The 23,896-nt window shown below is 46.3% G+C and overlaps 1 protein-coding gene across 2 annotated transcripts in view; it reads left to right on the top strand.

Moving 5' to 3' along the window:
- Window positions 1-16,579: 16,579 nt before the first annotated feature.
- The window catches only part of bud23 (BUD23 rRNA methyltransferase and ribosome maturation factor), a 40,737-nt gene continuing 33,420 nt past the window's right edge, over window positions 16,580-23,896 (top strand). For both annotated transcript variants that reach the window (XM_069932332.1, XM_069932331.1), the window contains exons 1-2: window positions 16,580-16,662; window positions 23,086-23,123. In XM_069932332.1, the coding sequence (XP_069788433.1) occupies window positions 16,615-16,662; window positions 23,086-23,123 (86 nt within the window). In that variant the 5' untranslated portion in view covers window positions 16,580-16,614. The remainder of the gene's footprint in view (window positions 16,663-23,085; window positions 23,124-23,896) is intronic.

Genomic DNA, 23,896 nt, shown 5'->3' with positions numbered 1-23,896 from the left:
TCTCCCCTGAGTTTGTGATTTGAGCGCAGAACAACCAAGCACCCTAAATTGGCTGATCTGAGGGGTCTTGAAGTGGAGTAGGGCAGTAGGAGATCGGTGATGTTGGTGGGGGCAAGTCCATTGATGGCTTTTGTAAACAAACTGGAGAACTTTAAAATCTATTCTGAGCCGTACTGGCACCCAGTGGAGGGAGGTGAGAATAGAGGTGATATGGTCCCTTTTCTTGGCTCCTGTCAGGAGCCTTGCTGCAGCATTTTGCACAAGTAGCAGATAGGATAATGATGACTGATTAATTCCTGTATATAGAGAGTTAGAGAAGTCCAAATGGGAGAAAATGAGGCCATGGATAACTTTCTTGAGGTCTCTCAGTGACAGGAATTATTTGATTTTGGCAATAGTGTGGAGCTGGAAAAAGCGAGTTTTTACCACTGCATTGACTTATTTGTCAAACTTGAAGGTGGAATCAAATATCACACCAAGGGATTTGATGTGTGGTTTGGAGGGTGGTTAAATTACCAAGAGTATTGGAGATAATTTTGGTGGTGTTGGGGGTGGGGCCAAATAAGATGATCTCAGATTTGCCTTCATTTGGCTGGAGGAGATTTTGAGCCATCCAGCACTTAATGTCCTTCAGACAGTCATTGAGGCTTGATTGTTGGGCTTCAGGGGGAGATAGAGCTGGGTATCAACAGCATAGCAGTGGAAGGAGATGCCCTGTTTTTGGATGATATGGCCAACGGGAAGCATGTATAAGGAGAAGAGAATGGGACCCCACAAGAAAGGGAAGCAGAGGAGGATTAAAATTTGCTCATGTTGACTGAGAAAGTCCTATCTTATTCTAAGACTTGATGAGCTGAATAGCCTATTTCTTCTCCTATGTCATCTGGTCTTATGTTTCAGGTCATGACACTTTATCAACTGGAGGGTCAGGCAGCAGCCATGCAGAGAGATGGTCAGTCAGCATTTTGGGTCAGGATCCTTTATCAAGATTGATATAGGAAGGGATGATATCAAGGGTAGAAGAAATCTGAAGGGACTGAGAGGTATTGGGGTTTTGTCCAGAAAGGGGAGAGGTAGAGGGACATATAATGAAGGAGAGACCACTGGGGAGGAAAAGGTTAGAGAGAAAAGAAAGTACAGGAATAGGTGAAGAACAGATGGAAACAGTGGATCCAGATTTGAGGTAGCAAAGTAGTGGAGGAACTCAGCGGGTGTGTCAGCATCAATAGAAAGCAATACAAACAGCGGTGGATTAACTGTTAGGCTGAGTAGGCTTAAGCATAGGGGCCCAGAAAGGAGGGGACCCCCAAGAGCAAAAAAAAAATGGAGCTGGGACATTAGGCTCCTGGCAGGAATGGGGACATTGTACTCCTGAGCAGGAGTGGGGACCTCGGGCTCTACAATTCTTTCAACCCCAAAATTCAATCAACAGCCCCCCCACCCCCACCCCCACCCCAGTGTTTATCAACCTCCTTTCGATTCCCTTGGATTTTTTGATCCCTTGGATAGTTCCATCGATCCCCAGGGATCAATATCGTCTGCTTTGGAGACCCCCTACTTTATTCTATTCAACGAAGGGTAGGGCAGGGGGGTAAGGTCAGGGGGAGCCTTACGAAAACTCAGCCTAGGGACCCGGGTGGTAGTACAAAGTTGGCGTGTCAGACTGAAAACCCTTCATCAGGAATAGGAAGAACAGGGGGCTGCCCTAATGAAAGGTTGGGGCAATCTGCCATCCTTGCTATTCCTTATTTTGCTATTCTTGATGAAGGCTTTTTGCCCTGAAATGTTGACTGTTTCCCATGGATGCTGCCTGATTTGCTGATTTCCTCCAGCATTTTGTGGAGAATAAGAGATCACACACCAGATGGAGATGAGTAAGTTTTTTTTTGTCAAGGATCCTGAATCATTGAAATTCTTTGCTCTCGATAACTGAGGAGGCAAATACATTGTATTCAAAGTAGAGATTGACAGACATTGAAGCTTAAAAATGAATAGGGAGAGAGCAGGTAAGTGTTGTGGGGCCCAAGATTTAGATGGGGCATGATCCTTTTTCATCACAAAGATGCTTTGAGAGTCCAACGGGCCTACCACTATGAGGCTATATGAAGAATCGTTCATGTCATGACCGACAATTCCTGCCGTCTCCACTGCTCCAGGTTCGAGCATCTGCAATGTCTCGTGGGTCCACTGCCATCTGTTATTCCCAGTGTGTCAGGGATTTCCCTGATTACTAATGGCAAAAACTGAAGCAATCCAATTTCCCAATGGTAATCTTTACAGAAAAAATGCAGCAGAGGGGGAGGATAATGACATAAATTAGGTACATTATAGCAATATCAGCAATGAGTCTAGACAGGCTCGGTTGATCGCAGGATTAAGTTTATTTCTTCTGTGAACATTCCACCAAGTTTACTCTAACGTTCACACATCTGTGTAAAGAGCACAATTTACAGAGCATGGAGTTACACAAAAAGTCCCAAAATCCAGATGCCAGAAATCTGACCACCTAAGAATCTGGACTTTTCAAAAACTCTCAAACTTTATACATTTAGCAGGCTTTTGTGTGCATGTGTAAATGCGTAAGCACCACAGAGGCAGCAAGTGACCATGCTTTTTGTCAAGTGTTGACTTTATTTTCTTTCAATCTGCTCGTTTTGAGAAATAAAGCATACAGTATATGCAAATGAATAAACTATCAAAATTTACCTGTTCATCTCTTCTTTATTCCTACATAAATGTTCTTTTCTTTTTAAAATATTTTTATTGATTTTCAGTAATAATAAGTTTGCACAGTACAATTATGGAATGTGCTACAGAAAAGAGAAGATAAAGAAAACCATTATGAGAATAATCATACATATGAATTCCCAAAGCATACCCAGTTGACTGACCCCAACTGGGTGGACAAACTACCTTGATTCCTGCTTGGGATCCACATAGGAAGGAGGACCTCCAGGTGTCATCAGCTAAGATGGTGTATGGTTCCCCCTCAATACTTCCAGAATTCCTGCCAGCAACAGGCAACCAGGAGCCAGAGAGCGCTGCCGTGCTCAAACAGTTCCGCAATAGGTTAGGCACCCCCACCCCCACCATGGTCAAAGGCCCTCCTCGGTACCCAAAGACTGAAAACACACTGAATTTGTGTTCATCTGCAGTGGTGCCCATCTCCCACCGGACAATGACCTTATGAGGGCCCTTACAAGGTAATCTACATTCCCTATGGACATCAGAGGTAGGGAAGAACTTTTCACCATTGACCATTTCAAACCAGTCCACCTGGACCTAAGCCAACCAGTTTCACCCCAACCGGCCAAGCGCAGGGGTAGACCCTCCAAATTAAAGGCCCTCAAAGTACGGACACTAATGCTGGTTCTGGGGGGGAGGGGTTGCGTGGCGATGCACATAATTGATAGACAGGCAAACTGGTTCTGTGTGTCCCACGTGAGTCAGAGGAGCAACCGCATCAAGAATGGCACTGCATATTTGTCTCCTCCAGTGGAGGCTCTGGGCCCACATACACATGGACTGTGCGGTGGTGTCACATGGACACAGCTTCTGACATAGGCGTGGGATTTCCAGTGACATTAAAATGCAGAGCACAAAAGTAAAATCAACTTTCGAATGAAGATGAGCCCACCGACTGCAGGATTCTTTCGTTCACTCCGCTACAATATCTAATTTTTTCCAAATTTAAGCAGGACATTATATCCCTTAGCCAATGTGCATGTATAGGTGGGGTATTACCGTTCCACTTAATCAAAACAACAGTGAAAGAATATATAAAATGTGACATTCAATTGGAGTTGGCCCCTTTTCCACTGGCATCCCAGTTAATTGACTGTGCAATGTCCTGGGATAAGAAGCCCTTTGTACTGTTTCCACTGCGCCACCCTTAACTGGGCCACAAATTGCTTTTTGCACTGAACATACTCATCCTTGAGGATTGGAATGTTCTACCTTCAACTGGAAATGGGTGACTTTCTGCTGTCCCTTTTCCACTGGTTTTATCAGCACGTCAGTGTCAACAAATGCTGGGGATGTGAGTAGGGGTAGAGGCAGTTATTCCCGATCATGAAATGATGTCATTTGATGCCACTGTATGGACAGTGTTCCTTTTCCACTGGACCCTGTCCCAGTAAATTCCCAGTTAATTCCTGGGACAGGGTGCCAGTGGAAAAGGGTCTACTGTCTTCTCCAAAAGTTCCAAACAAAGCAACTAAGGGATATGGTTCAAATTTTAAATTGAGATTCACTGATAATGTTTGAACAATTTCTTTCAAATATTTTTCCAAACTGGGGGACATCCAGAACATATGGATTAAAGAAGTATCAACTAATTTGCATTGATCACAACGAGAATTTATATCTGAGTAAAAATGAGAATTTGAATTTTAATAGTACTGATCTAGAAAATCCAAAAATCTGGACCGACACAATCCCAAACAGTGCGGATTTTTGAACTTTACAATGAAATGGACAATCAATTAGTACCAAACAAGGGCAGCATGAAGGTTGATTCAGGAGGCTGAAGGGTGCGGGGAAGGAACTATCTACAAGGCCTATTGGTGCAAGCTCTCACACTCTAGAACTCACATGTCAAACTCTGGCCCGCAGGCCAAATTTGGCCCGCAAGATCATTTCAAAAATGTATTAGAGGTGGCCTGCCCTGCAGCGAGAGCCGATGCTGTTTTTTGGTAATGTCACCCCCACCATCCTCCCCCTTCATTGCACATCCTTCCCCATTGTAACACGAGAAATTGTAACACGAGAAGTCTGTCGATGTCATCAGCCGGCAAGCCAGTTGGAAGGCTCCCCGCACAACCAGTCACTTCTCCCACCTGTCGAGCGGTGCGGCGGATGGGCGAGCGCCTGTGATTTCCTGTCAGCGCGACGGGCATGGCAGGCTGCGCACGGCCCCCGGGCAGCGCGAGCCCCACGCGACTGGCACCGGACGGCCCTTCCACAGCACGAGCGCACTTCTCCCGGTCGCCACGGCCTTCAGCGCTTACACCCGCGCGGACCCCAGGGACGGCTGGTTCGGCCCTGCACGTGAAGAGAGAGATGGTGGCTGTCCGCAAAGGCTGATCGGCAGCGCGCTGGGCCTGAGTGGGTGGGTAAGCAGGGGTGGGCAGAGGGTGTAGGTGAGGAGTAATGGGCAGGGGAAGTTATGGTGGTGCGAGGGGCAGTTAGAGGGAGGGATGAGTAGAAGGAGGGGTGGATAGGGAAGAGGTAAAAGGGGAGGGGCAGGGAGAGTAGGGGAGGGGTGATTAGAGGGTGAGTGACGGGTAGAGGGAGGAACAGGTTGAGGGGAGAGGCAGTAGAGGGGCATGTATAGGATGGGGTGGGTAGAGGCAGAGCGAGTGGAGTGAGGGGTGAGTAGAGGTTGGGTAAAGGATTGGTCAGGTAGAGGGATGGTGGGTCGAGGGTGAATAGAGGCCTAGAGCCTGAGGAGTGAGCAGGAAATGCTGAGTCCTGATGCAGGCCAAAATGGACACAGCCTGTGAATGCTGACTACATCTCCACAGGGACCAAATATGTTTCCCTCAGGTCAAGCAAAGGGTGAACTTGAGCTACCTACTCCTGACCTGTAACATTATCCTCCAAAAGTTATATCCTAAAGTTTAACATTACATATGTTGAAAGAAGAGAAAACATGCAGATGTTGAAAATTTTCAATAAATATTTAGTTCGGCCCTCGACTTAGTCCAAGTTTTTAATTTTGGCCCTCCGTGAATTTGAGTTTGACACCCCTGCTCTAGAGTCTTCTCCCCAATGGGAGGAGGGAGAAGGGAATGTGTCCACAGAGTGTGATGGGTCCATCAGTATGTTTGCTGCCTTTCTGAGGCAGCAGGAGATGGGAATTCCATGAGGAAAGGGAAGTTTTCTTCACTCTGATAAAAATGATCATCTCTGTCAGCTTTAATTTTGCCATTCAACATCTCATCCATACTGAACCTGTTAATGAACACATCATACATCAGGTCAGAGGTATTGCAGGCCTGAAAAAAATCATTCATCTCCCTGTACTCAGAACTCAGAATTGCATTGCTTTGCATTGTTGTTCTGACATTTTTCCATGACTTCAGCCCTATTTCTGCAATCTCCTCCAGCTAAATTTTTGAGATGCTCACGCTCATCCTCTTGGTCATCCCTGGATATAAATGCTTGGTCTATTTTCCATCTCTCTCATCTTCTATAAGCAAACATTTTCCTTCTTTCACCAAACTTTTGGCTATTGCCACCCATTGCTCCTGTAAGTTACTTTGGATAGTTTGAGTTTATGGTCATACACATTGTACATCCAAAGCAGGTATATAAGATACATCAACTATGATAGTATACATTAAATTATCCCAGTAGAAAAAGAAAAAAGATATTTACATTTACAGTCAGTGCAAGAATAAAAAGTGGTGTTTCAATAATGTAGACATGTCTTTTTTCTGATTTCAGAGTAGTTTATGGTTAGGATTGTAAGGGGAGATTGAAGAGCCTGATTGCTGTTGGGGGTGGTGGGGGGAACTGGACTTCAGGCTTCTGTACCATCTGCCTGAAGATAGCACTGAGAAAAGTTTGTGACCAAGGTGATGGGGGTCCATTATGATGTTGCCTTCTTGACATAGCATCTCACATAGATGTCTTCAAAGGATGGGAGGTCAGAGCCCATGATGGACTTGGCTACATTTGCTACTTTCTGCATTCCTGGGCACTCGATTTACCAAACCAGGCCATGGTGTAACTGGTCATTATACTTTTCACAGTACACAACCACAGATATTTTGTCATCTTTATGAGAATATAACCAGTCCATTTGTCTGAGGTTTCATTTCTAAGGATTCACCACATATTACATTTGCTTAAGTTTTGATTTTGGTTTAAAATCTATAGAGCCCATCAGCTCTAGCTGATAAATTCTCACTAGTTTCTAATTGGCTGAAGAAAATCCTTAGTTCTGAGGTGGAGAACAAGCTCTTAAATGTCAAGCTGGTTGCCTCAAAACTCAGAAGTAAATAGATCCATCTTGCTCATGACAAATGTGGACACTACATAATAAGAATACAGCTTCTAACAGCTGATTCAGCTTTAAGTGATTTGACATTTGATAGCTTATACAAAATAAGCCTCAAATCATTTACATATTTCCCATCAGAGATAGAGCTCAATCTGGTTATCAAGTCTATGCAGTCTCAGACTAACCCCACTTATTTCACTGTAACCTACGCATGCCCTTTTCAGGTTCCCCCACGAGGGGTCATGTACAGTGGCCAATTAACTCAACAAGCAGCTCATCTTTGGGATGTGGGAGAAAACCTGATCATCTGGTGTACCCATGAAGCCACAGGGAGAATGTGCAATCTACACAAAGGACCACAAATCCAGGTTCCTAGAACTTCGATAGAGTCTGACCTGCCCGCCAAAAGAAAAATCCATTTAACTCCTTTGTAACCACAAAAATGGCATCTCCCTTTAAAAATAATCGACAAAACATTTTAGTAAAATGCCAGCCACCTAGTTGTACTAAACATTATTTCCTGAAGGCTGCAACAGGTGAGGAGTCACGTGATGGAGTAGTGGCCAGTAGGGGAACTCCAGCCCTCTCCAGAAAAGTAAAACAAAGGTAGCGAAAAAACAAAGGCACAAACATAGAAACCACAACAAAGTCAAAGTGAAAGTGTGGAGAAAATGGCAGCGAAGAAAGAAAAACCAAAAACAACAGGAAGAAAAGAAGAAGGAAGGACATCGGAGGAGGAAGGTGAAGGACATCGGAGGAGGAAGGTGAAGGACATCGGAGGAGGCCCGCCGTGGAGAGAGAAGCCCGCTCCCTGAGGTCAGTAGAAACCCCGAACTTGGGACTACAAAAATGGCTCACAGAGCCAAACAAAAGTGCGCAACCGCGCATGCGCGAGGATTCGCGCATACGCGGATGCGCAAGACAAAAACAACACTGACAGGAGGGGGGACCAGCTGAGGAGTAAATCTCCACAGCTGAAACAGACAACTCCAACACAACAGCAAGATTCTCAACAGGAAAACATAGAAAATAACGAGAACAAGAAGGAAGAAAATAAAAATAGGAAATCAAAGAAACAACAGATGACCAACCCAGAGGAAGAAGATCAATACCAAGACATTTTTAATAAAAATAAGAAGAACAAAAATACCCAACAAAATAAAACAAACAACCCAACAAGAAAACCAGAAGAGACAGAGGTAAAGGACACAGATCCTGGAGTGGACTCAGAAGAAGAGGAGGAAGAACACAGAGAAATGGAAGATGAAGGGAAGGGCAAGTACATGGATATATTTTTTTTTAAAGAATATATGGAAACAGTAAAAGAATGGCAGTCACAAGAATTCAGTGAAATAAAAAGAAGAATAAAAAGTACAGAAGAAAAAGTGAATAGATTTGAGATGATCATGACAGAAATAGGAAAAAGAGTAGACAAGGTGGAAGAACGATAAACAGCCATAGAAATGGAAGTAGATTACTTAAAAAAGAAATTAGAAGAATCTGATTAAAAAGTTAAAGAAACACAGGAGCTGTTAGCTCAGAAGATAGATATAATGGAAAATTATAATAGAAGAAACAATATAAAGATAGTGGGCCTTAAGGAAGATGAAGAAGGCAAGAATATGAGAGAATTTATAAAAGAATGGATCCCCAGGGTCCTAGGAAGACCAGAACTACAGGAAGAAATGGAAATAAAAAGGGCACACAGAACATTAGCCTCTACACCACAACCACAACAAAAACCAAGATCCATTCTAATAAAATTCTTAAGATATACAACAAGAGAAAATATATTGGAGAAGGCAATGAAAAAAATAAGAGAAGACAAAAAACCACTGGAATACAAGGGTCAAAAATTTTTTTTCTATCTAGATATAAGTTTTGAACTCCTGAAGAAGAGGAAGGAGTTCAATGCAGCAAAAACGACCCTATGGAAAAAAAGTTATAAATTTATGTTAAAATACCCAGCGGTACTTAAAATAGTTATTCCGGGGCAGCAAAGCAAACTTTTCTCGGATCCGGAAGAAGCACGAAAATTTTCAGAACAATTACAAAACAGACAGAGATGAGGAGATGTAACAAGAACAAAATGACAACAAACTATATACGTATATATATATATATATATATATATATATATGTATATATATATATATATATAAAAAATAGAGTATAGTTAAGAACTAAGAAGGGAACGAAAGGGAAGAAAGGAAGTAAGGAGGGAATTAAGAGAGTGACCTTTGTTATATATGAAGATTAAAATCTTTTCTGGGGGGGCTGGGTGGGGAAGAATTACAGTCACTGCGAAATCAGTTGACGCTTGCGAGCGGATTCGCAAATCCAAATGGAGAGGGGAGATGTGGTTGCCCGACAAGGGATAAAGGGCAACTCAGAAAGGGGAGGGACTATTGGGGTTAAAGGAATTTTAGATATGAGAAGAGTGGAAATATTTTATGTTTCAGAAATGTTGTCTTATAATGTGTTCAAAAAAAGAAAGAAATGGATAAGAAGGGAAGGTGGTGATGACGAAACGGAAAGGAAAGATAAACAAAGTATGAAATGATTATGTTAAACTATATGACTTTAAATATTAATGGAATACATAACCAAATCAAAAGGAAGAAACTGTTAAATTTACTGAAAAAAGAAAAAATTGATATACCATTCGTTCAAGAAACACAAATAACTGAAGTGGAACACAAGAAATTAAAGAGAGATTGGATAGGACATGTAACAGCAGCATCATATAATTCAAAAGCCAGAGGAGTAGCTATATTAATCAATAAAAATGTACCAATCAAAATAGAAGAGGAAATAATAGATCCAGCAGGGAGATATGTAATGATAAAATGTCAGATATATTCAGAATTTTGGAATTTACTCAATGTATATTCACCTAATGAAGAAGATCAAAAATTTATGCAAGATACCTTTTTGAAGATAGCAGATACGCAAGGGAACATACTAATAGGAGGGGATTTTAACCTTTGGAATCAAACATGGATAAAACTGGAAAAAAACGAACAGAAAGAACGAATTAACCAAATTTATAATTAAATCGATGCAAGAAATGCAACTTTTGGATATATGGAGGAAACAACACCCAAAGGAAAAGGAATATTCATATTATTCGGGTAGACATAAAACATACTCAAGGATAGACCTATTCCTGTTATCAGCCCACATTCAAGGGAGAGTTAGGAAAACGGAATATAAAGCTAGACTATTATCGGACCACTCACCCCTGATATTGACAATAGAGTTAGAGGACATCCCAACATGAATGTATAGATGGAGATTAAACTCCATGCTACTTAAAAGACAGGATTTTAGAGAATTCATTGAACAACAAATTAAAATGTACTCTGAAATAAATACGGAATCAGTGAAAGTTAAGTTTATACTATGGGACGCAATGAAAGCGTTCATCAGAGGGCAAATAATAAGTTATGTAACTAAGATAAAGAAGGACTACAATCGGGAAACAGAACAGTTGGAAAGGGAAATAACAAATATAGAAAAAGAATTAGCAATAAAGGAAAATAAAACTAAAAGAGAATTGGCAGATAAAAAAATAAAATATGAAACACTACAAACATATAAGGTGGAAAAGAACATAATGAAGACAAAACAGAAATATTATGAGCTAGGAGAAAAAACACACAAAATTCTAGCGTGGCAGCTTAAGACAGAACAAACTAAAAGAATGGTATTGGCATTAAGGAAAAAGGACAAACAAATTACATATAATCCAATGGAGATCAATGAAAACTTCAGGGAATTCTACGGGTAACTATATCAAACTGAAAACGAAGGGAAAGAAGACAAAATAGATGAATTTCTAACTAAAATTGAACGACCGAAATTACAAACAGAGGAGCAAAATAAATTAATAAAACCATTTGAAATAGAAGAATTACAGGAGATATTAAAAAAACTACCGAACAATAAAAAACCAGGAGAGGATGGATTTCCAAAAGAATTCTATAAAACATTTAAAGACTTATTTATTCCTCCCCTCCTGGAAGTAATCAACCAGATTGATAAAACACAAAGCATACCAGATTCAAGCAAAACAGCAATAATTACAGCAATACCAAAGACAGGGAAAGATCAACTAGCACCAGCGTTATATAGACCAATATCTCTACTTAACACAGATTATAAGATAATAGCTAAACTATTAGTAAACAGATTGGCCGACTATGTACCAAAAATAGTAAATCTAGACCAAACTGGATTTATTAAAAAAAAGACGAACCACGGACAATATCTGTAAATTTATTAACTTAATTCATGCAGTAGAAGGAAATAAAACTCCAACAGTAGCGGTTGCTTTAGACGCAGAGAAGGCCTTTGACAGAGTAGAATGGAATTATTTATTCAAAGTACTACAAAAATTCAGCCTACCAGAGAAATATATTAATTGGATTAAAACATTATATAAGGGGCCATTGGCGAAAGTGACAGTAAATGGATATATATCAAAACAATTTAACTTAAGCAGATCACCAAGGCAGGGATGTCCACTATCTCCCTCACTGTTCGCGTTAGCTATAGAACCACTAGCAGAACTGATAAGAACAGAAAATAAAATAAGAGGGATAAAAATAAAAGAGAAGGAATATAAAATCAGTCTATTTGCAGATGACGTTATAATATACTTAACAGAACCAGAAATATCAATAAAAGAATTACATAGGAAATTGAAGGAATATGGAGAAGTATCAGGGTACAAGATCAACGCAAATAAAAGTGAAGCAATGCCAATGAACAATGCGGATTTCACAAAGTTTAAGAAAGAATCGCCATTTAGATGGCAAACACAAGCAATGCGATACCTAGGTATACAACTAAATAAAAACCTCGGCCATCTATATAAACTCAATTACCATCCATTAATGAAAAAATTACAAGACGACTTAGAGCATTGGAAAGACTTACCACTAACACTGATAGGAAGGATAAACTGTATTAAAATGAACATTTTCCCAAGCATGCAATACCTATTTCAGTCATTATCAAAACACCTAACAGAGAAATTCTTCAAGGAGCTAAAGAAAATAATAAGGAAATTCTTATGGAAAGGGGGGAAACCGAGGATAGCACTAGATAAATTAACAGAATGGTACAAACAAGGAGGCTAACAACTACCAAACTTTAAGAATTATTATAGAGCTGCACAATTAAGATACCTATCAGATTTTTAGCAAACAAGGGAAAAACCAGATTAGAACTAGATAAAATAGGGGAGAAGATACCTGAACATATACTATATAAATGGGATGAAAAATTGGTGCAACGTAGGAATTCACCAGTATTGCATCATCTGCTCAACATTTGGAAGAAGATTCATGTAGAATGGAATAAAACAAATTACCAACTACCAAAACTAATATTGACGCAAAATCAACTAATCCCTTAATAGATAACCTTTTCTTTAGAGAATGGGAGAGAAAAGGGATCAAAAGAATAGAAAATTGTTTTTCGGGAAATAAATTATTATCCTTGGAACAAATGAAGGATAAATATAATATAACTCAATAATCTTTTTCTTTGGCTTGGCTTCGCGGACGAAGATTTATGGAGGGGGTAAAAAGTCCACGTCAGCTGCAGGCTCGTTTGTGGCTGACCAGTCCGATGCGGGACAGGCAGACACGATTGCAGCGGTTGCAAGGGAAAATTGGTTGGTTGGGGTTGGGTGTTGGGTTTTTCCTCCTTTGCCTTTTGTCAGTGAGGTGGGCTCTGCGGTCTTCTTCAAAGGAGGCTGCTGCCCGCCAAACTGTGAGGCGCCAAGATGCACGGTTTGAGGCGTTATCAGCCCACTGGCGGTGGTCAATGTGGCAGGCACCAAGAGATTTCTTTAGGCAGTCCTTGTACCTTTTCTTTGGTGCACCTCTGTCACGGTGGCCAGTGGAGAGCTCGCCATATAATACGATCTTGGGAAGGCGATGGTCCTCCATTCTGGAGACGTGACCCATCCAGCGCAGCTGGATCTTCAGCAGCGTGGACTCGATGCTGTCGACCTCTGCCATCTCGAGTACCTCGACGTTAGGGGTGTGAGCGCTCCAATGGATGTTGAGGATGGAGCGGAGACAACGCTGGTGGAAGCGTTCTAGGAGCCGTAGGTGGTGCCGGTAGAGGACCCATGATTCGGAGCCGAACAGGAGTGTGGGTATGACAACGGCTCTGTATACGCTTATCTTTGTGAGGTTTTTCAGTTGGTTGTTTTTCCAGACTCTTTTGTGTAGTCTTCCAAAGGCGCTATTTGCCTTGGCGAGTCTGTTGTCTATCTCATTGTCGATCCTTGCATCTGATGAAATGGTGCAGCCGAGATAGGTAAACTGGTTGACCGTTTTGAGTTTTGTGTGCCCGATGGAGATGTGGGGGGGCTGGTAGTCATGGTGGGGAGCTGGCTGATGGAGGACCTCAGTTTTCTTCAGGCTGACTTCCAGGCCAAACATTTTGGCAGTTTCCGCAAAGCAGGACGTCAAGCGCTGAAGAGCTGGCTCTGAATGGGCAACTAAAGCGGCATCATCTGCAAAGAGTAGTTCACGGACAAGTTTCTCTTGTGTCTTGGTGTGAGCTTGCAGGCGCCTCAGATTGAAGAGACTGCCATCCGTGCGGTACCGGATGTAAACAGCGTCTTCATTGTTGGGGTCTTTCATGGCTTGGTTCAGCATCATGCTGAAGAAGATTGAAAAGAGGGTTGGTGCGAGAACACAGCCTTGCTTCACGCCATTGTTAATGGAGAAGGGTTCAGAGAGCTCATTGCTGTATCTGACCCGACCTTGTTGGTTTTCGTGCAGTTGGATAATCATGTTGAGGAACTTTAGGGGACATCCGATGCGCTCTAGTATTTGCCAAAGCCCTTTCCTGCTCACGGTGTCGAAGGCTTTGGTGAGGTCAACAAAGGTGATGTAGAGTCCTTTGTTTTGTTCTCTGCACTTTTCTTGGAGCTGTCTGAGGGCAAAGACCATGTCAGTGGTTCCTCTGTTTGCGCGAAAGCCACACTGTGATTCTGGGAGAATATTCTCAGCGACACTAGGTATTATTCTATTTAGTAGAATCCTAGCGAAGATTTTGCCTGCAATGGAGAGCAACGTGATTCCCCTGTAGTTTGAGCAGTCTGATTTCTCGCCTTTGTTTTTGTACAGGGTGATGATGGTGGCATCACGAAGATCCTGAGGCAGTTTACCTTGGTCCCAACAAAGCTTGAAAAACTCATGCAGTTTGGCATGCAGAGTTTTGCCGCCAGCCTTCCAGACTTCTGGGGGGATTCCATCCATACCTGCTGCTTTGCCACTTTTCAGTTGTTCGATTGCCTTATATGTCTCATCCAGGGTGGGAACCTCATCCAGCTCTAGCCTTAGGGGCTGTTGAGGGAGCTGGAGCAGGGCGGAATCTTGGACTGAGCGGTTGGTACTGAAAAGAGATTGGAAGTGTTCTGACCATCGGTTGAGGATGGAGATCTTGTCGCTGAGGAGGACTTTGCCGTCTGAGCTGCGCAGCGGGCTTTGGACTTGGGGTGAGGGGCCGTACACAGCCTTTAGAGCCTCGTAGAAACCCCTGAAGTCGCCAATGTCCGCGCTGAGCTGTGTTCGTTTGGCGAGGCTAGTCCACCACTCATTTTGGATCTCCCGGAGTTTGCGCTGAAGATGGCTGCATGCGCGACGGAAGGCTTGTTTCTTCTCTGGACAGGACGGCTTTGTAAGGTGAGCCTGGTGGGCAGCTCGCTTCTTTGCCAGCAGCTCCTGGATTTCCTGGCTGTTTTCGTCAAACCAGTCCTTGTTTTTCCTGGAGGAGAAGCCCAGTACCTCTTCAGTGGATTGCAGTATGGTAGTCTTCAACTGATACAATGTTTGCATACCACCAACTGAAAACCTACTTGAAGGACAAATTGGGAAACCAGAAGGAAGCAATTTTGAATATGTGATTCCAGAAACAATAATAACTAAAAAATTTGTAACAAACATGTACATCAAACCGCAAGAAAAGGAGAACGAGGAAACAAATAGTAAACCTAAACAAAAATGGGAACAAGATCTAAACATAAAGATAAAGAATGAAACATGGGAAAAGCTATGCTCCAGAACGATGAGAAATACAATAAACACAAGGTTACGCATGATACAATATAACTGGGTACACATCACACCTCAAAAGTTAAATAAATGGGACCCAACAGTATCAGACAGATGTTTTCGCTGTAAAAAGGAAACGGGAACAACAATTCCTGCAATTTGGACGTGTGAGAAAGTGGAAAAATTTTGGGAAGATCTAAACCAGATATTAAATAAAATCACAAAAACCCATATACCAAAAAATCCAAAGATCTTCCTCCTAAGTCATATAAGAAACAAAGAATTTGGATTTGATTTGGATGGAGCACAAAAAAGATTTGTTATGATAGCCCTAGCTGTAGCAAAAAAATATATTATGTCAACCTGGAAATTAGAACTTGAGAATACAACAATGGTACATAGAAATGAATAAATGTATTCCATTAGAAAAAATAACATATAATTTAAGAAATAACATCACAATATTCGAACATGAAACACAATAGAGAAATCCTACCATGGACTTCCTCCACCTAAAATGACAGAAGGAGAAGTTAACGAAAAGAACTGACTCAATAAAATTTCTTGTTTATTTTTATTAAGTGACAACATTGTTTAATGGGTTTAATGTATCTCATAGATTGAACTTCAAAAAAATGGGGAAGGGAGTGTGGGAGGGAGTGAGGGAGGGAGGGGGGAAAAAGGGGGAAAAAACGACACTGTATGTATTTAAGAAGAAAAATGTCTGTATGTATCTTGGTCAATATGGTTTACAGTGTGAAAAATTTTAAAAAAATTTAAAAAAAGGCTGCAACAGGCTTATCAGCAACTCTAAGACAGTTTCCTCCCTGCAACTATCAGGCTCTTGAATTAACAGTGCTCTCCTGTTGCCCTTGCTTTGCACTAATTGATCTTTGCAACCCTATTCTCCGTAATTGTACTTCTGGCTCTATGAGAGTTGAGTTGAGCTGTGAGCCTGTTTTCAGAACTCATCTCATTGTACGTGGTATAATCTGACAAATTTAGAACTTAATTCATTTCCTCTGTGTGGTGGGTTTTTATCAAAGAGAATTGCCAACACTGCTCTTGACAAAAACATTTCGAAGCAGCCAGTCTTCCATAAATCAAACTAAAAAAAAGACTACCTGGTCTGGAATTTTGGATTGTCCAAAATTGTCTTGGAATTTCTTACAGCTCGTTCTTGCAGAAAAGCAGGAAAGTATTTTTTTAAAAATACATTTTTTTGTTGAAAATGTTTAAGTCACAAAAGTACTGGAGAAGATTGGTTCAAACGGAGTCAACTAGTATTACCAAACCAGAGTAGGAACAGGAAAACTCGGAGAAGCAACAATTATATCAACGTTTATACATCATTCTTTAGAGAAGGAAGAATTTATAACTCCATTCTTTGCGAGAGTGATGGGTTAAAAAGACAATTAAAGCAGTTATCACCTTTCCCTGTGGCGCGGAATCGCGCATAATGATGATGTAACTGACTGGGCACGTTGTGATGATGTCACCTAGTGGGGATCACATGCAGTAATGGCGTGTCGCGTCGGTAGACCAGAACACCGGGCACCTCCTGAAGTGGTAATGAATAGGCAGAAGGTGTTTGGGGGCAGGGAGGGGGAAGAAGGGGCAGAGAGGGCTGGAGAGACAGGGAAGAGGGGGCAGAGAGTGGGGGAGGGGGTAATGTGGTGGGGAGGAGGGGGAGTGCTGTGGGAAGGGAGCAGTGGAGGGGAGGGGGAGAGTGGGGAGGGGAGGGGGAGGGTGGGGAGGGGGAGGGTGGGGAGGGGGAGGGTGGGGAGGGGGAGGGTGGGGGGTGGGGAGTGGGGGAACAGTGGAGAGAAGAAGGAGGGGGTGTGCGGGGGAGGGGAATGCGGGGGGGAACAGTGGAGAGAAGAAGGAGGGGGTGTGCGGGGGAGGGGAATGCGGGGGGGGAACAGTGGAGAGAAGAAGGAGGGGGTGTGCGGGGGAGGGGAATGCGGGGGGGAACAGTGGAGAGAAGAAGGAGGGGGTGTGCGGGGGAGGGGAATGCGGGGGGGGGGAACAGTGGAGAGAAGAAGGAGGGGGTGTGCGGGGGAGGGGAGTGCGGGGGAGCGAACAGTGGAGAGAAGAAGGAGGGGGTGTGCGGGGGAGGGGAATGCGGGGGAGCGAACAGTGGAGAGAAGAAGGAGGGGGAGTGCAGGGGGGAGGGGAGTGCGGGGGGGAGGGGAGTGCGGGGGGGAGGGGAGTGCGGGGGGGAGGGGAGTGCGGGGGGGAGGGGAGTGCGGGGGGGAGGGGAGTGCGGGGGGGAGGGGAGTGCGGGGGGGAGGGGAGTGCGGGGGGGAGGGGAGTGCGGGGGGGAGGGGAGTGCGGGGGGGAGGGGAGTGCGGGGGGGAGGGGAGTGCGGGGGGGAGGGGAGTGCGGGGGGGAGGGGAGTGCGGGGGGAGGGGAGTGCGGGGGGAGGGGAGTGCGGGGGGAGGGGAGTGCGGGGGGAGGGGAGTGCGGGGGGAGGGGAGTGCGGGGGGAGGGGAGTGCGGGGGGAGGGGAGTGCGGGGGGAGGGGAGTGCGGGGGGAGGGGAGTGCGGGGGGAGGGGAGTGCGGGGGGAGGGGAGTGCGGGGGGAGGGGAGTGCGGGGGGAGGGGAGTGCGGGGGGAGGGGAGTGCGGGGGGAGGGGAGTGCGGGGGGAGGGGAGTGCGGGGGGAGGGGAGTGCGGGAGAGCGAACAGTGGAGAGAAGAAGGAGGGGGAGTGTGGGGGGAGGGGAGTGGAGGGGAGTGCGGGGGAGCAAGGGGAGTGCGGGGGAGCGCGGGGAGCGCAGGGAGGGGAGTGCGGTGCAGAGGGAGCGCGGTGGAGGAGGAGTGCGGTGCGGAGGGAGCGGTGGGGGGAGGAGGAGTGCGGTGCGGAGGGAGCGGTGGGTGGGAGGGAGCAGTGCGGTGCAGAGGGAGCGGTGGGGGGGAGGGAGCAGTGGAGAGGAGTAGGAGAGCGATGTGGGGGAGGGGAGGAGGATGAGGGAGCAGTAGAGGGGGAGTGTGGTGGGGAAGGAGCAGTGGAGGGGAAGAGGGGAGTGGTGTGGGGGAGGGGAGGAGGAGAGTGGTGTGGGGGAGGGGAGGAGGAGTGTGGTGTGGGGGAGGGGAGGAGGAGAGTGGTGTGGGGGAGGGGAGGAGGAGAGTGGTGTGGGGGGAGGAGGAGAGCAGTGTGGGGGAAGGGAGGAGGAGAGCAGTGTGGGGAGGGGAGGAGAGTGAGGGAACAGTGGAGGAGGAGAGCAGTGTGGGGGAGGGGGAGGGAACTGTGGAGGAGGGGAAGAGTGTGGTGGTGGGTGTGGAGGGGGATGGGTGGAGGGTTGTGGGGGTGGGCGGAACGGAGAGAATGGGGATGGTGGTGTAGGTGAAGGGCAACGTGGTGGAAGGGAGTGGGCGAGAGTGGAAATGAGAGGAGCACAGGTTAACAGGTGAGGTTATAGGTGGATGTGAGTGGGTGGAAAAGAAAGAAGGTAGATAGGGCAATTAAAGAAAGTTCTGAGACAAGACTAAAGGGGATGGATGGGGTGTAAAATGCCCAGAGTTCCCCTGGGCCAACATGTGGAGTCAACCATGTTGACCTTGGGAATGAAGGGGGACCTGCGCCATTTTGAGTCGGACAACTGGAGTGGCGATTTGGTCTGTGTAACTGCGCGGTCGCTCGGTCCACTACGCCAACCCCCCACCCCCCCCCCCCCCCCCCCCCCCCCACAGAATTGCTGCGGCCCTCTGAGCAGATTACCATACAGTCTCTGGGTGGGCCCTGTGGGGTTAGCAGGCCTAAGTCCAGGTGCGCTGCCTTGAAGCGATCGATAGTGAACCTGTCCTGTCATCCACCAATGCCCAGTGCAAAAACTATGCCATCCTGCTGCAACATTTTGAATGGGCCTTCATAGGAGCACTGTAGAGGTGTTCCTTGTTGTCCTCTCCACCCAAAGATGTAATCAGTGAACTGTATGTCCACAGGGATGTGGCAGGGTGGAGAGCTGTGTCGGGAAGGTGGTGGGGGTGCCTATTTACCCACTTGCATCCTCACCCTCTTGCGGGCTGGGGAGGTTGAAGTGAATTGTCCCCAGGGACAATTCACCATATCAGTGGACGAGGCTGGTAGGTCTTCCTTTAGTGCTGTATGTATGACTTGGAGCACCCATGGAAGTTTGTCCATCCAATTTGGTCCTTGCAGTTGAGCTTTCAGGGCTGCCTTCAGATGGCAGTGGAAACACTCAACCAGGCCATTTGCCTGAGGATGGTAGGCTGTCTTGTGGTGCAACTGGCTGCAGCAGAACTTAGTTAGGTTAGCCCAGAGCAAAGAAGTGAACTGTGCCCCTCAGCTCAAGGTAATGTGGGTTGGGACTCTGAAACATATGACCCAAGTGGATAAAAAAGCTTCGATGCAAGTCTCTGTGTTGCATGTGGGTAGGGATATGACTTCCAGCCAACTGGTAAAACGGTCGATTGTTGTGAACAGATACCGCATACGCTCATGGGGAGTAGGCACGTGCTCAAATTGGCGCTGTGCCTGCTCAAAAGTCTGGAGTGGGGCTTTGGTGTGTCTGTGCAGCTTGGCATGTTGGCACTGCAAACAGGTTTTAGCTCACAGGGTCATGTCGCGGTAGAGGCCGTGCCACACGAACTTGTCGGACAACAAACAGACCGTGGACCTTATGGAGGGGAGGGACAGGCCATGGACCTTGTGGAGGGGAGGGACAGGCCATGGACCTTGTGGAGGGGAGGGACAGGCCATGGACCTTGTGGAGGGGAGGGACAGGCCATGGACCTTGTGGAGGGGAGGGACAGGCCATGGACCTTGTGGAGGGGAGGGACAGGCCATGGACCTTGTGGAGGGGAGGGACAGGCCATGGACCTTGTGGAGGGGAGGGACAGGCCATGGACCTTGTGGAGGGGAGGGACAGGCCATGGACCTTGTGGAGGGGAAGGACAGGCCATGGACCTGGTCGAACGCCAACTGTCGCCAGGTCATGGGTAGGATGGGTGTGGGGAAACCTGTGGATATGTCGAAGAAGAGACAAGGCACCTGGTGAGGGGCAGAAATCGCTGATCTTCAGGCTGGTGATGACCGTCCAGTAGGCCTGGATGTCTGCATTCTCCCTCTGGTCCTTGGCCAGCTGGGCGAAGTTGAGCCCCACTGAGGTGGCTGCGATTATGGGTCTGGATAACGCATTGGCCACCATATTGGACTTTCCTGCGATGTGGTGAATGTCCGTTGGGTACTCTGAGATTTAGGAGAGGTGACACTGTTGCCTCAAGGACTTGCTGAGTGCGTAGGTGAGTGGTTTGTGGTCTGTGTAGGAAGTGAAAAGCCTTCCTTCTAACATGTACCAGAATTATTATCTCCAGGTACAGAGCCAACGACTCACGGTTAAGCGCGCTGTATTTGAGCTCAAGCGTCCAGAGGTGTTTGCTGAAGAAGGCCAAAGAGCGCCATTGCTCGTCACCCCATTGCCCCAACGCTGCGCCCACTGCTCTGTCCTCTGTTGTAAGGGCCAGAGGAGAGGTTGAGTCTGGGTGGGCCAGGACTGTGGCCTATGCTACTGATGCTTTCGTAGTCTGGAATGCTTCTGTGGTGTTTGGCGTCCAGTGGAGCATCTTGTCACTGAGCTTGATGAGGTCAAACGGGCTGCGTGAGGGTGGCTGCTCCCGGCAGGAAGCGATGATAAAAGTTCACTATCCCCAGGAGTTCCTGCAGCCCTTTAATCGTGCTCAACTTGGGAAAGTTCTGGATGGCCTCTACCTTGTCAGGCAGTGGTGTAGCTCCCTCTGGTGTGACATGGTGTCCCAGGAAATCGATTGTCTCTGGGCCAAACTGGCACTGGCTGGGTTCACCGTGGGTCTGAATTGCTGCAGCCTGTCGAAAAGGCGAGTCAGGTACTTCCTGTGTGTATTGTCCTTGGGGCTGGCGATGAGGATGTTGTCCAGGTAGATGAAGATGAAGTTGAGGTCCTTACCGACCACGTCCATCAGCCGCTTGAATGTCTGGGCTGCGTTCTTCAGTCTGAACAGCATCCACATGAACTCTAAAAGGCTGAAGGGTGTGATGATGGCCGTTTTCGGGACGTCGCAGGGATGCACCAGGATCTGGTGGTACCCTTTGATGAGGTCTACCTTGGAGCCTCATGGTGAAGTTCTGGATGTGTGGGATTGGGTACCTGTCTGGGACTGTAATGTTGTTCAGCCGCCTGTAGTCGCCACATGGGCACCAGCCACTGGAGCTCTTTTGTACCATGTCGATTGGGGAGGCCCATGGCCTGTTTGAACAGCAGTCGATCCCCAGCTCCTCCATGGCGGTGAATTTGGTCTTGGCTTGTTGAAGTTTGTCTTGTGGTAGGTGTGAGCCCGTGCATGCACTGGAGGTCCAGTGATCTTGATGTGGTGCTCCACACCATGTGGCAGTTTGACGTCATGGAAATTGGACACCAGTAAAGCTGGGTACTTGACCAGGAGGCATAGTCATTTTGGTCCAAAGCGTGGATTCAAAATGGCAGGAAAGGGCGCTGCTTCAGGGTGAAGTGAAGGGGTACGACTGAAAAATAATAGCATTCACCAACCAGCATCTCGTCATGACCACCAAAAGTTCATGTGCCTGGATGAAGTCTTCTTCGAGTAAGGCCTGTCCCATGGCTGGGATTGTGCACTTCCATTAGAAAACCGTGTCCGTTGCATAGATTGTGACCAGACGGGTTCCGTAGCTCGGGATGGAGGAGCCATTGGCCACTTGCAGTGGAAGGCCCTTGGGGTTGTGTTTGGTCTCAAAATGTCAGTGGGACGAGGCTTATCTCTGCGCCCATGAAAGGAAGTCCCTCTTTGTCTGCTGTCCCTGAGGTAGAGCTGGCCTTTATGAGTGCCAACCTCCGAGGCCACTATCGTTTCCCATTGACGTGTTTGGTGATGGGGTAGGAGCATGGTGGGGGGTGGCGGTGCACTGCCAGGCATTTCTGCCCCATCTTTGCAGTGATAGAAACTGTATTTGTTCTGTTTGGGCACCCATTGCGCTGTGGTTGAGTGGCCACTACTGCTGGGGGCCTGACGGAGTTGCTGAGATGACAGCATGGATGGAGCTCTGTTGTTGGGTATGGAAAAGTCAGTCTGCCCCCTTGTCTACCAGGTATGGAACGTTGAAATCCATGTTGGAAACTGCCGAGGAAACGTATTCCGGCAGCTTGGAGTGGAACAGGGCCTCAAAGAGGAAGCAGTCTGTGTATCCGTCCGCTAGGGTCACCATTTTGTGCATGAGCTCAGAAGGGTTCCTTTCGCCCAGGCCCTGCATATTTAGGCTTGAACGGGCATTTGTGCTGGCTGAGTTCCAGGGAATCGAGGAGAAAATCGCAGAATTGCTCGTATTTGCGCTCCCTGAAAGGATTTTCCATGAAGGAGCTTATTTTGGCTGTGGTGGCAGTGTCCAAGGCGCTGATGACTTGCCAGAACTTCCTCTGAGACATTGCCTCTGTGGAACTGTGACTCGGCCAGTTGCAGCCAATTCCTGGGCTGATTTGCCCAGAAGGATGGCAAATGCAAGCGTTTGTCACAGCCGTTGCGACTGTAGTGGTAGCTGCATCCTGTTGCATTTGAGGTGAGTTCCAAAAATGTTGGAACCGTCAGGGTAACCACTGTAGCATCTGCTGTGGCAGCGCTAAGGAATAAAGAGACGTGCACATGGTGCGAGGGTGAACTAGTAACTGACTCTTATTTGAATTCCTCATGCTGCGCACAGGGGAACACCCGGTTCCTTTGACGTGTGGACCGGCTTCCAGAAATGATATCAGCACGTTGCGGCATCGCTCCCTGGCTGGCAGTGCGCCACACGGAAGCGGGGAGTTCTGGACAACAAGTGGTGCCACCCGCGGGCTTCTCTTGAGTGAAGGGGGACCCGCGCCATTTTGAGTCGGGCAACTGGGGCGGCGATTTGGCCCGTCTAACTGTGGTTGCTCAACCTGCTATACGTGTCCAAATTTTGCAGGTTAAAGAGGAGATGTTTAAAGTTTTTTTTTCTTTCAGTTTTACAGTGTGGAGGAAGCACGGAAGTATACACAAAAGTAAGTATTGCTGCTGCCTTTGTGCTCTTTAATTATAGAACAATAGAATGCTACAACACAGAAACAGGCCCTTCAATCTATCTAGCCATTACTGAACTAATTATTAAATGGAGTCCAATCGACCGAAACCAAAACCATACTTGTCTCTAATGAAGTGAAACATGAAAGTCTGAAATGCTGACTCTGTATCTCTCACCATGAACCTGCTGAGCATTGAAAAGCACAAACAAATGATGCTGAAATCTGAAGGAAACCATGATCTGCTGGAGAAACTCAGCAGGACAGGGCAGCATCCAAGGGGCGAAGTGGTCAGTCAATGTTTGAGGTTTGGATCCCTCATCAAGACTAAATAAAGGGTTCCAACTCAGTGTTGACTAGCCATTTCTATTTCTCAGTGCAAAGCACAAAAGTCTGCAGATGCTGTGATTAAAGTTAAAACACAATGCTGGAAAAGCTCAGCAGGTGAAACAATGCACTTTATGTAGCAAAGATAAAGATACATGACTAACGTTTTGGGCTTGAGCCCAAGGTATAAGCAAAATGTAGGTAGGCATCTGAATAAAATGGTGGGGGGAAGAGTATAGGCCCACAGGCAAGAATGGAAAAGGGAGGGAGGGTACAAGAGAAAATGGGGGGTGGAGGGGGGGGGGTTAGCTCTTTGAATGGAGAGGGAATGGAGACCGAAGGATAGGGACGCCAACATTGGTGCTGCCTCACGTACCCGTAATAAGCTCATCAACTTTATTCACTTTGCTGCTAACTTTCACCCCGAC

Source organism: Narcine bancroftii, chromosome 4 (assembly GCF_036971445.1).
Source record: "Narcine bancroftii isolate sNarBan1 chromosome 4, sNarBan1.hap1, whole genome shotgun sequence".
Lineage (NCBI taxonomy): Eukaryota > Metazoa > Chordata > Chondrichthyes > Torpediniformes > Narcinidae > Narcine > Narcine bancroftii.
Note: the sequence above shows the minus strand (reverse complement) of the source record. Positions and strands in the feature narration are given on the sequence as shown.